Source organism: Dendropsophus ebraccatus, chromosome 9, assembly GCF_027789765.1.
Source record: "Dendropsophus ebraccatus isolate aDenEbr1 chromosome 9, aDenEbr1.pat, whole genome shotgun sequence".
Classification (NCBI taxonomy): Eukaryota; Metazoa; Chordata; class Amphibia; order Anura; family Hylidae; genus Dendropsophus; species Dendropsophus ebraccatus.
In genome coordinates this window covers 98507309-98520972 of record NC_091462.1, presented here as the reverse complement: position 1 = coordinate 98520972, position 13664 = coordinate 98507309, and the positions used below count along the sequence as shown (strand labels likewise).

Genomic DNA, 13664 nt, shown 5'->3' with positions numbered 1-13664 from the left:
TCTGCATTCCCATGTTGTTCCTCTGTGTCCCTCTCAGCCAAGACATGACTCACCTCCTTACAGCAGTCTGAGTGCTGACGCTCACATCTTCTTACCCTCTACATGACACTGCTCAAGGCCATTTACTATCCACAATTGCACCCATTAATAAGACATAACATACACACTCTTATCTCAACGGCACCTCCTGCAGGCAGGTCCCCTTTAACCCCTTCCATTACATGCTGCATAGGTAATTAATAATACTTTGAGCCAGGCAGGTACCATAGCATCTGATTTTTTGGCTTCTTAGATTTAGCATTGAATCCCAGATTGTAGATTTTATATACTGCGGTGAATGCTAGGAGTATTATTTAGGGAATAATGGTATACCGATGGTCTGCAATGTCCTGTGGGTTAGGGCCATTCTGTGGGCCCACATCCTAAGCGTTCACCGCAGTGATTTATCTACCATTCCAATGACTGTTGGATGTGAGTACAGGTACAGAATACCCAATCAGTCCCTTGTAATTGGGAATAGTCACCCTGACTTGTTCTTTGTCTCTTCATTGATGTCTCCAATGCTATACATAACAAGTACACAGAGGTCTCGGTCTCCTCTCCTCCTTCTTGCACTGAGGGCACAATTAGAGAAGAGATGAGAGGCACCGATCCTTGGTGACATGCCTTTCCGAGCTGCTAAAGCATCTGCAGTTCACCTAATGGGTTGCAGAGATGTGAGGAGACCGCCGTTCACTGACATGTGCCAGTTATATTGGTCTGTACAGCTAATTTGCCAATGGCAGAAAGTCTCCTTTGAAGCTGCAGCTCAGATAGCTAGAGCGAAAGATAGATAGATAGATAGATAGATAGATAGATAGATAGATAGATAGATAGATAGGAGATAGATAGGAGATAGATAGATAGGAGATAGATAGATGGATAGATAGGAGATAGATAAAAGGGAGATAGATAGATAGATAGATAGATAGATAGATAGATAGATAGATAGATAGGAGATAGATAAAAGGGAGATAGATAGATAGGAGATAGATAGATAGATAGATAGATAGATAGATAGATAGGAGATAGATAGGAGATAGATAGATGGATAGATAGGAGATAGATAAAAGGGAGATAGATAGATAGATAGATAGATAGATAGATAGATAGATAGATAGATAGGAGATAGATAAAAGGGAGATAGATAGACAGATAGCTAATAGAGAGATAGATATTATTTCCATTAACTTTATTGATAAACTTCTCAGAACAGGTAAATCTTTCCATCTATAATCCGCTTGCTCCTCCACTATCAGCGGACACCATCATTTGTCAGTGAACGCCAGCAATTTGCAGCATGCGGTGTATGAAGAGATTATACCAGGGACACTTTAGTTATAATCTGCGGGCACACACCATGATGCCACACACAGATGTAAACCCAACCCAGATAACAGCGGCCGCACTAGGTAAACACTTCCTCTTAATCCAACAAAAATGCGGGGGACTCGGAAATGCTCTCTGCTTCATTATGTCTGCCCTTCCCTCTGGCGAAGAATCGATTTTCCTCTCTTCCTCCCTCACACAATGGAAGGTGCCCAAATACACTCTAACACTGGTGCATTCAAGTGTGTTAACCGTTCCCACCCCAGCATTGCGGTGTTGTGATTGGAAGCTTATTGATATTTGTATAGAATTGTGCAAGGACTTTCCATGCCTCATTATCTTACTAAGCCCCCTGTTTACTATGGAGCATTCATGGCATTGCCATATGATGTACTTACAAAATACACATGGTTTTGAGTCATATTGCAAATATTATGTTCATATTTTACTCCATTCGCTCCCAGAGCTGCATTCAGGACTCTGACTTGGCTGCATGATCTCATATACCATTGCTGATCTCTGCTGACTACAAATCCTGCATATACAATGCATTCAGATAGTCTTCAGAGTCAGACCCCATCATTCTGCACTCAGTGCCCCATAGTGACCAAGTGAGAACAGAATGTGCTATATCTTTTATCTATATTGAAAAGGAAAAGCTAAACCATTGCATGGCTATCAGTATTCAGAGACATAACTCAGCATTAGGTGAAGAAATGTTTTTGTCCCCTTCTCCATATCTGTTCCTGCGTACAATCCTGTCTCTGAGCTCTACAGGCAGTTCTTTCCTCCTCATGGCTTGGTGTTCACTTACATACATATTATCAGCTGTGACACCTTATATAGACAGGGGGCGTGACACCCCAAATCCTATCCAATCAGCTGCATTGACTTTAGGTGACTCCAATGAAGGTTCAGTAACATCTCAAGAGAAATGGGAGGAGCCAGAGATGAATGTCATATGTCTGTAAAGGGTCTGACTACTTATGTCCATGAGAAATTTGAGTTGCAAACTTGCAATATTTCTAAAACTCTGATTGGGGTACTGATTGATATATATATATATATATATATATATATATATATATATATATATATATATATAATTTTAGCTCAAGGCCGCAACATAGCAAAATTTGAATACTTTCTGAATGTATTTTATACTTTGTACTGTAGGGTGCCATATAAACATTTGTGGAGATTTATCAAACATGGTGTAAAGTGAAACTGGCTCAGTTGCCCCTAGCAACCAATCAGATTCCACCTTTCATTCCTCACAGACTCTTTGAAAAATGAAAGGTGGAATCTGATTGGTTGCTAGGGGCAACTGAGCCAGTTTCACTTTACACCATGTTTTTTAAATCTCCCCCATTATGTATATCACCCTTTATTTAGTACATAGAGGAATGTTAATCTTTCCTTTAGAAGAGTGTGCATTGAGCGTCTGTCCTCAGACCCACTGTCCTGCACAGGATGTGTGTATACATGCAGTATGTGTCTTATAGGAGCTCTATGTAGTTGCTATGGGCCCTGTATCATGACATTGGTTGCGCTAAATGTAAACTTGCACGGTGTGCCATAAAGACTAATGCTGGCTCTGGTGTTTCTGTGTAGGTTCTAAACTTATGGGCCCAGATTTATCAAAGGGTGTAAAATATAGACTGGTGTAAACTACCCACGGCAACCAATCACAGCTCAGATTTAATTTTACCAGAACTGAAAGCTGAGCTGGGATTGGTTGCTGTGGGCAGTTTACACCAGTCTATATTTTACACCTTTTGATAAATGTTCCCCATAGTGTATCCAGAAAAAGCTGTAGGAGGTAGGAGGGAGGTCTTGGAGATGAGAGGAGAGAAGTTACATTTAGGCCATGTTAACACAACTTATTTTTTTTTTTTATAAATCATGGCCGTTGTTGCAATTTTCAACAGCAGACGTGATTTATACAAACCATACATTGTCTGTGAATGAATGGAATCCCAGCTGGAGTGTATATGCATAATATACGCTCCGGCCGGGATTGCATCTCGCCGCAGGAAAAACTGACATGTCAGTTCACACAATGGAGAGTGCGGCTCCGGCCGCATGCTCCATTGTGTGCAGTGGGGAATTCAGATGCGGGCGCACACTAGTAGTGAAGATCGTCCAGACGGTACTGGTCATCAGTCAGGTCACAGAACAGCCGGTGTTTTACTACATGTGAACATGGCCTTAGACTGATAGAGTTAGCAAAAGATTATGGGGGATGCAGGCTGGAAAGAAGTTCTACTCCTGTTTTGTAGCCAAAAGAAATTACTGCTCAGGAAGAAGGCTTAGGCTAGGTTCACACTATCTAAAAACAACGGCCGTATTTGATAACAACGGCCATTGGTTGCACAACAGCTGTTGTTAACAAATACGGCCATTGTTTTTACATAGTGTGAACCTAACCTTATACTGTATATGGAAGTGCTAAATCCAGAAGTGGGGATCAAGTACAAAGATTAAAGGTAACATGGTATATACAATTAATAACCACTATAAACAGTAGTAATAACTCTAATATAGAATATAGAGTGAACTGCAACATCTTGTGCATAGTAATAAGACACTGACTCCACGTAGTACAGTACAATATTACATGGCGCCTAAGTCCTCTAGCAGAACAGTAAAAGACATAGTAATAGACACTCTAGCAGAACAGAATAAAACTGAATCTAAAAGGCATGTACTGTATCTATTGGACAAAAAATACTAAATACTGAGGAACAAATAACAGGTTACAATCCATAAGCCGCTAAAACTAAACTCTAATAGGTTATTATATGTTGCCCTGCAACAGGACACTAATAAAGGTAACAAACAGATGTGTTTGGAGTCATATAGGTGTCCTTATAAATGAGCCAATAACCGAAGAAACAGAAGCCAGGCTGTGAGCATCGGACGCTAAGCAACAATAGGTTTGGTAAATCACTCCATGGCGTCCTGTAGTGAGAATGTTGCTATGTGTTACAAGGATACAGATATATTCAGAGCTTAACCTCTTAAGGACAGAGCCAATTTTCATTTTTGCGTTTTCGTTTTTTCTTCCTTGTGTTTAAAAGGCCATAGCACTTGCATTTTTACACCTAGAAACCCACATGAGCCTTTGTTTTTGGAGTCAATAATTGCACTTTGCAATGGCAGACTTAATTTTTGCATAAAATATGCTGCCAAACCAGCAAAAAATTATATGCGTGGTGAAATTTAAAAAAAAAAACGCTATTCTTTATCTTTTGGGGGGGGGCGGCGTTTTTATGCCGTTCATCCTATGGAAAAACTGACATGTTATATATGTTCCTCAAGTCGGTACGATTAAAAGGATATGCAACTTGCATAACATTTATATTACTTGATGGCTTTAAATATTAAACCTTTAACAGAAAAAAAACGTTCCTTAAAATCGCTCTATTCCCATGCTTATAGCGCTTTTATCCTTTGGTCTATGGGGCCAATTAAGGTGTAATTTTTAGCGCCATGATGTGTTCTTTTTATCGGTACCTTGATTGCTTATATGCGACTTTTTGATTGCTTTTTATTACAATTTTTCTGGATTTGATGTGACCAAAAAAGCGCAATTTTAGCACTTTGGCGGGTCTTTGCGCTTACGCAGTTTACCGTTCACGGGATTAAGCACGCGGCGATACCAAATATGTTTAAATTTTTTTCAGACTTTTATTAGGGGAGGTTTTTTTTTTTTTATTAATGAAGACACTTTTTTTTTTTTAAACTTGTCCCTGGGAGACTTCTGATACAACTACACTGATCTCCCATAGAGATCAGTGTAGCTGTATTATGCACTGAGTCGGGATCAGCATCATTCCAACTAGACCCCAGGGAATGCCGCATACAAGATAGTAAGATGCAGCTGTGATGTTTGACAGCTGCATCTAACGGTCTTAATTAGCGGGATCGGCGATCGCCTGCTCCTGCTAATAGCCGCGGTCCCGTGCTGCAGATAGCAGTTGGGATCGCGGCAATTTAGAGCGGGGTCGCGGCGAGGCCCTCCTCTGAACTCCTCTTGCACACGTATGCCGTACCCTTATGTCCTTAAGAGGTTAAGGTACTTCGATGGAAAGAAAAATTTAAAATTATTTTCAAATCAACTGATGTCAGAAAATTATATAGATTTGTAAATTACTTCTATTTTAAAATCTCAATTCTTCCAGTACTTATCAGCTGCTGTATGTCCTACAGGAAATGGTGTATTCTTTCTAGTATGACACAGTTCTCTGTGCTGCCACCTCTGTCTATGACAGGAATGGCCAGAGCAGGAGAGGTTTTCTATGGGGATTTGCTACTGCTCTGGACAGTTCCTGACATGGACAGAGGTGGCAGCAGAGAGCAATGTGTCAGCCTTCACAGAATACAGCACTTCCTGCAGGACATACAGCAGCTGATAAGTACTGGAAGAAAAAAGATTTTAAAATAGAAGTAATATACAAATTTGTTTAACTTTCTGACACCAGGTGATTTAAACTTTTTTTTCCTCTGGCAAACCCCTTTAATGGATCAAACAATTGGATTATTCTTGAGTCCCATTGTCCATAATAAAGCTTATTCTTATGAAGGACGTTCATATACAGCATGTGTTGTCTTCTTCTTCCTATGGGTCCAGTTTCTTTGTCCTAGTCAGTCACAGCTGAGGGAGCTGTAGTCCTATATATTCCTGCCATTCATAGAATTCATTAGCGTTGTGCCCCAGGTGGGTGATTTTCCTTTGCCCCCTTTCCTGAACATCTATAGTTTATCTGGATTCCCACTTTTTAGTGTTGTATATGTTCTTCTATAGTGGCCAATGGGGAACTTGCTATGGAGAAGATGGAGGGCGATCAGTGGAGCATAGAATGAGGATAGATTGTGAAGATACAGAACAGAATACGGTGTTGCAGTAGTCTAATTGAGATTAGAGAAATCCATTCCATAAGCAAGCTAAGTCAATGAAATGAAAAACCCAGATTCATATTAGTGCCATATTAAAGGTGTAAGAAAGTTACTGTAGCAACCAGTGTCGGACTGGCCCACCAGAGGATCCTCCGGTGGGCCCCCAGCTTTAGAATCTGCACTACCATTGACTGACATGTTGTTTCTTACCGGTTCTTCATTGGTGGGTCCCTAGGATCATTTCTTCTGGTGGGCCCCAGATACCCCAGTCCGACACTGGTAGCAACCATACAGAAGGTATATGAGAGCAAAATGGAACCAATACAGTAAGCAATGCAGAGCTCAGAGGGTGCATTTTACATGCCAAGAGTGTGTATAGGATCTCAGATGTTCTCCACCTCTACCTCCGAGTGTCATGGCATAGTCTTTATGTCATCATGGTCTGATGGAAGTTGCAGAGGCCTAATTTAAAGCTGGTGGGCCCCAGTGCTAATTCTGTCACAGGGCCCCTGAACTATAATGCTACATTTATAATACTAGACTCCTAATATGGGGACTTTATAGGCCCCTCAGGCTCCTGGGCCCAGGTGGACTCACGCCATCTGCACACCCTATAACACAGATGTCAAACTGCGGCCCTCCAGCTGTTGCAAAACTACAATTTCCATCATGCCTGGACAGCTAAATCTTTGGCTTTCTAAGCACGATCTGGATTATAGTTTTGCAAAATCTGGAGGTCCGCAGTTGCCCTATAGCTAGAGATGATCGAACTTCGGGAATTGTTAAGTTCGATCAAACTCGAACCTTCTCGAACCTTTGTCATTTGATTCCCGCTGCCTTCCCGTTCCGTGGAGAAGGTGGAGCAAGCCCGAGTACCGCCTGGAAAACAGGGATACAGCCTAGGTAATAGGCTGTATCCCTGTTTTCTAGGCGGTACTCAGGGTTGCTCCACCTTCCTTACAGAACGGGAAGGCATTGGGAATCAAATGACAAAGGTTCAAGTTTAATCGAACCTAACGATTTCCGATGTTCGATCATCTCTACCTACGGCTACACCACCAGGAAAACCCTTGGGAGTGCCACGTGACTAGACCCTAAGCTGACTGGACCTGCAGATTATGCCTAGACCTAACAATATGGTAGGTCGCCAATGGTTGAGGAACGTCATGCTTGATGCCTCAGTGTTGAGTAGAAGGAACCTCTGGAGTCAACCAACAGGGGAAATATAGAAATGTGTATGTAAAATAACAGCTAGACGTTCCCATCCCAGGCTGCTGAGTGTTGACGGCTTCCTAACTATTGTAAGATATGAAGTTGGTGCTTGAGTATAAAGAGTTAAGTAGAAGATGACGTCTGTTTTGCGTCTCTCCATGTTAATGCCTTGCAGGACCCTTCATCTCTGAAGACAGAGTTTTACATCCCGTCATTTTTTTTTTGGCACAGTGGCTGCTTTTGTGTAACTAGTTATCTCTCTCCCGCAGGAGCCTTCAGAGGGATGTGCAAGAAAATTGATCATTTTCCGGAGGACGCAGATTACGAGCAGGACACTGCCGAGTATTTACTGCGTAAGGACTTTACCTCGAATGATCACCCCGTCTGCTCTTCAACCTCAATACACGGCGGTCTAGGCTATTCACAGACAACTCATACATCCTCAGCAATTTCTCTGACAGGAGAGGGACGGAGAATAGAGGAAGGGGGGGGATGGTCCCGAATATCTAGATGTTATTAAAAGGAGGATGGGTCAGAACCTGAATAAAATGAAAAAATCAGCCTACAAGCAGAAAGCCTGTATAACAGCATGAGGGTCCTGGGGGTAAGGTGGTGGGCTGCAGCTTAGACACTGGCCTGCTAAACATAAAGTTCCAGGGAGAGAAGAAAGGAAACTAGCCCACCCATCTTTCCAGAGGGCATCAGATGAGAAGGTCCATGCGTAGTGGCGTTTTGCAGTGACTGTGTACATGGGATTAACTACTGACATTATGGTCAGGTAACAGCCAATGGTATTGTACCCATCACATTGCTTAGTATTGGGTTGAATACATTGTGAAACTCAGTGTATACTCATTGACCAGCTAATTGGCGGCAATATGGTCTATTATCTCTATGTGACTGCATAGTGGGTGGGATCATACTGGTGTGATGTCAGAGTTGTGCTGTGTGGCCTTAAAGGGATAGTTCACAAAAAAGAAAATCTTTCAGATCAACTGGTTCCAGAAAGTGCCAAAGACTTGTAATTTACTTCTATTAAAAAATCTTCAGTCTTCCACTACTTATCAGTTGCTGTATGTCCTGCAGGAAGTGGTATTCTTTCCAGTCTCGGGGACAGGAGAGGTTTTCTATGGGGATTTGCTACTGCTCTGGATAGTTCCTGACATGGACAGAGGTGGCAGCAGAGAACACTGTGTCAGACTGGAGAGAATACACCACTTCCTGCAGGACATACAGCAGCTGATAAGTACTGGAAGACTGGAGATGTCTTTAATAGAAGTAAATTACAAATCTCTGGCACTTTCTGGCACCAGTTGATTTGAATGGAAGTATTTTTGGTAAACTAACCCTTTAGCCATTTAGATGACTCTGCCTACTGCTCCTGCTCCTCTCTCCCATGTGGTGGGACATTGAAACACTGAAAGAAAATTGCAGCTGCATCCCCCTCCTTTCCGCTTATTATTTGATAGACAGAATTTTGAGGACCTAGGGAGTTTCAAAATATTTCCATAGACAGTGCAGACAGGGAAAGAAGAAATATAGGCCGCTAGCAGGTGGGGAACAGATATCTAAGACCAATGTTCCACGAGCTGATCAGCCACTGTAAAAGTATGGGGAGCAGGGGTCTATGAATTCATAAATCACCCATTGGATTCAGTCAGCTTGGAGATCCAAAGAATCCAAACACTATCCCAATCCATTCATCCTACTGACCAATAGGCTAAGTTCACACAACGTCAAAAATAGAGAAAAGGCGGACGATTTTGAGATTTAAAAAAACGTCTGTTTTTGCCGTGATTTAACTGACTGCAATGGCAATGCATTGAAGTCAATGGAAAGACGGACGTCCAATGCACACGATGCATTGAATAACGGACGTCAAAATAATAAACATGATCATTTTTTCAGACGTCTTTTGCAAACAGCGGACGGTTTTCATTAGTTGTTCACACACAGTTCTTTTTTTTCCACCGTTCTTTTCCGTTTTTACTAATAAATTCAATGGACTTTTCAATTAAGCCGCACCCGAAAGAGCAATTAGTAATCCCAGACTAGAATATTGTGCAAGCACCAGTCATTGCACTAAGAGGAGGCCAGACAGCTAAATGACGTCATTTTAGACGGAGCTGAAAAAACGTTGTGTGAACATAGCCATAGACTATATTCACCTGCATCACACATCAGGGGTTTATCTAGAATTTAAACTGATATTATAAATAAGGCTGGGTTCACACTGCGTTTTTTTCAAAAAAACGGATGAAAAAAGGGGGTGCATCCGCTTTGATCCGTTTTTTCCATTGACTTCCATTATTTAAAAAAAGAATGCATCAAAACTTTTTTTTAAGGACACAAAAACGTAGTTGACCTCATTTTTGTGTCCATTAAACAAAGCAGATCCATTCGTTTTTTTTTATACTGGAAGACAATGGAAAAAAACGGATCAAAACGGATGCACACAAATGCATAGATTGTTTTTAGCCCTTTTTTGAAAAACAAAACGGGTGAAAAAAAAAAAACGGATTGCAAAAACGCAGTGGGAACCAAGCCTTAGTGTGGCTCACCCTCTAATACATGCTAAAACCGAAGTCAGTTGTATTGTCCCTTTACCTCAAAGGGTTCAATCTCAAATTATACACAACTGGTTAAAGGAGTAGTCCAGCGGATTATAAAATCCGGCAGCCGGCAGGGGGGGAAACTGATTACAAGTACTAACTTACCTCTCCCTGTGCCTGTGGTGAGTGACGGGACCCCCGCCGGGCTTCGGGATCTCCGGAGCTGACACGTCACAAACCGGCTGATGGACTGGCCACTTAGCTAGTTAGTGACTGGGGTGGGCCTCTGCTTTTAGAGCAGAGTGGTGGTCGGTAACCTAGATAACAAAGCTGTCATCAATGGGAAGGAAATAGCAGCATATTAGGATGCTTGGTAAATGAATGATTGTAAAACTATTTAACATGAGGAGACCTATAAGTATAAGTATATTAGATGAGATAGGAGTACCCCTTTATGTAGAGCCCTGTGACTTATGTGATTACTGTGGCAGTGAGGACACATTACGGTCAGATCCGTCCTCTGATGCTACAATCGCCTACATGAAACCAGACCCAGCAGATGAGTCGCTGCAGAGCTCAGCCACTCGGCGGTCAATAATCAGTGACATCCATGTCAATGCAGCCTGCCGCTCCCCAGCCAATCCGCTGCGCTGCTCTATGTGCCCCGAGCAAGTTGGCTGATGGGAACAAGATGCTTGCTGGGATTCTGTATAAATAAAGATACTCTGTAACAAGTTTCTTGCAATCTGGATGCCCTGGGCATTTCTCGGCCTGGCTAGATAGCTTTTTATTTATTGAGAGACAAACGTCTATTTTTCTTTGTGTCTTTTTATACCCTGGGAACTTTGAACCTGTTCTCTTGCATTAAAGATAGCACAGAAGTAGATACACAATTGTTACAGAGGGAAAAAAAGGAAAAACCTGCAAGAACAAACCGCCATCAGGTAGCACATTCACAGCTGGAAAACGTTAATCAAAGGGACGGGGTTCTTATCCGTGTCACCCAGGTGAGGGATGGCAGGCTACAGGGAAGATGCTGTTCTGTCCTTAAGACTGAAGAAGAAGAGGTGCAAATAAAGGATGACTGCATCCATAGATAGATAGATAGATAGATAGATAGATAGATAGATGATAGATAGATAGATAATTAGATAGATAGGAGATAGATAGATAGATAGATAATTAGATAGATAGGAGATAGATATATAGGAGATAGATAGATAGATAGATAGATAGATAGATAGATAGAAGATAGATAGATAGATAGATAGATAGATAGATAGATAGATAGGAGATAGATAGATAGAAGATGGATAGATAGATAGATAGATGATAAATAGACAGACAGATAGATAGATAGATAGATAGATAGATAGATAGATAGATAGATAGATAGGAGATAGATAGATAGATAGATAGATAGATAGATAGATAGATAGATAGATAGGAGATAGACACAGAATAGATTAATACAGATAGATGGATATAGGGTAGATGAATGGATATATGGTAGATGGATGGATATATGGTAGATGGATGGATATATGGTAGACAAATTTAGCATTGAGGCCCAGTCACACCTCTGTATTTTATATAGTCCCTTCTCTCTGCTCTATATGAACATATAGGTCTTCTCTGTCCCCTGCAGGTGCTGTACGGGCTTCCAGCATCTTTCCTATCCTCAGTGTGGGCCTTCTATTCTTTGGGGGTCTTTGTGTTGCCGCTAGTGAGTTTTACAAAAATAAGCACAATGTCATCCTCAGCGCTGGGATCTTCTTTGTCTCTGCAGGTGAGTGGACACTCAGCATTAACAATCCAATCTAGTGGGTTCCAGTACTACATAAAGGAGACCTATATAATTTTTTTCTGTTCTTTAGAACAGGTCACCAATATAACATCAGCTGTGGCTTCAATATATACATAATGACTGGAAAAGGAAGCAGACAGCCATTACACACAGTGAAGCTGTCTACGTCTGGTCATTGTGTACATGTTAAAACCACAGCTGATGGGGGGGGGGGCCTGGGTTTTGGCACCCCATTGATCAGATATTGATAATTTATATTGAGGATAGGCCATCAATGTGTTTTAGGACAAAATAACCTTTACTTTTCAGTCTTTTTGGCCAATTATGTGACTAGACATAGGCACACTGATCCCAACATAAGACACGAGGACGGGAATAGTGCAAAATAATTGAGAAAAAAAACAGCATACGTAGACCATATTAGACATGGACCAGGAACAGATAACACTGCCAGGACTATTAACACCAACTCTATGTATATTTTTATATATATATATATATATATATATATATATATATATATATATATGTATATTTGTTTGTAATTACTCATTTCTGTTTCAGAAAGAGAAATCCCGACACTCACCAAGTCATTTTAGTAAATATATTCACATGACAGTGGTATACATAACAGTGGTAGGACACGTTTTGGCATGTAAGCCTTCTTCTACTTGCTTGCTGACACACTAAGACGTGTCCTACCTCTGTGATGTGATTAAATCTGCTAAAACCACTTGGTGAGTGCCGGGATTTCTCTTTCTGACTATGGGATTACCCATGCCACCAGCACCACCACTATGCGAAGTACCATCTAACACTACATAATTTCTTTTTCAGGCCTGAGCAACATTATTGGAATAATTGTCTACATTTCTGCCAATGCCGGAGACCCTGGCCAGAGTGACTCCAAGAAAAGCAACTATTCTTATGGTTGGTCCTTTTATTTCGGGGCTCTGTCGTTCATCATTGCTGAAATGGTTGGAGTTTTAGCTGTACATATGTTTATCGAAAAGCATCGGCAAATAAGAGCTAAATCCCATTCCGACCTCTTCAAGAAATCTGCCTTCGCCCGGATACCAAGCTACCGGTATCGTTTCCGCCGGCGTTCCAGCTCCCGTTCTACAGAGCCTCGCTCTAGAGACCCTTCCCCCGTAGGCAAAAGTTTCAACCCCATTCCCACCAGCGATATATCCCTCTACACATTGACCGCCCGAGATCCCACCAAGATGACTGTTGGTTCTTTACTGAATTCCGAAAGGGAGCATAACTTTCTTCAAGTTCACAACTCCATCCCCAAAGACTACAAGGAGTCCCTACACAACAATCCTTCCAACAGGCGCACTACACCCGTCTGAGGCCTATTTTAAAGGTGAAACGTGACCTAATAGAGAATTAATGTGGAAACCGGAGATGGTCACAGAGCTGTTTACTCTTTACGTGTAATTTCATTAAAACCACAAACCACATGGCGGCAGGATACAAAAATTCCACAATACATGTCACTTCCTGTTTGGAATGTCACTTCCTGTATGGAATGTTACAACAATGCTGGAGTCAAAGCAAGGAGCGTATATGATGACGCGTACGTTGTAACTACTGACCTTGTAGGACGTTGGGAAGACTGCCTATGTTATATAAGTGTTTGTGTTTTAGGAAGATGTAGGACCATTTTATTAAAGAATCTATAGGTATGTTTTGAAAGTACCTTATAGAAATCTGCTCTTTCAAAAGGGGAAGTCAACATTTTAAGGGGCTGAGCTTTATCAACAAGACAACCCTCCAATCCAATGAGAGAGTTCAATGTATTAGATAGTTCTGCATAA

The 13664-nt window shown here is 41.4% G+C and overlaps 1 protein-coding gene across 1 annotated transcript in view; it reads left to right on the top strand.

Moving 5' to 3' along the window:
* CACNG3 (calcium voltage-gated channel auxiliary subunit gamma 3) overlaps nucleotides 1-13196 on the top strand; it is a 67993-nt gene extending 54797 nt beyond the window's left edge. The window contains exons 2-4 of the mRNA XM_069982072.1: nucleotides 7752-7835; nucleotides 11683-11823; nucleotides 12679-13196. Of these exons, the coding sequence (XP_069838173.1) occupies nucleotides 7752-7835; nucleotides 11683-11823; nucleotides 12679-13196 (743 nt within the window). The remainder of the gene's footprint in view (nucleotides 1-7751; nucleotides 7836-11682; nucleotides 11824-12678) is intronic.
* Nucleotides 13197-13664: the final 468 nt, after the last annotated feature.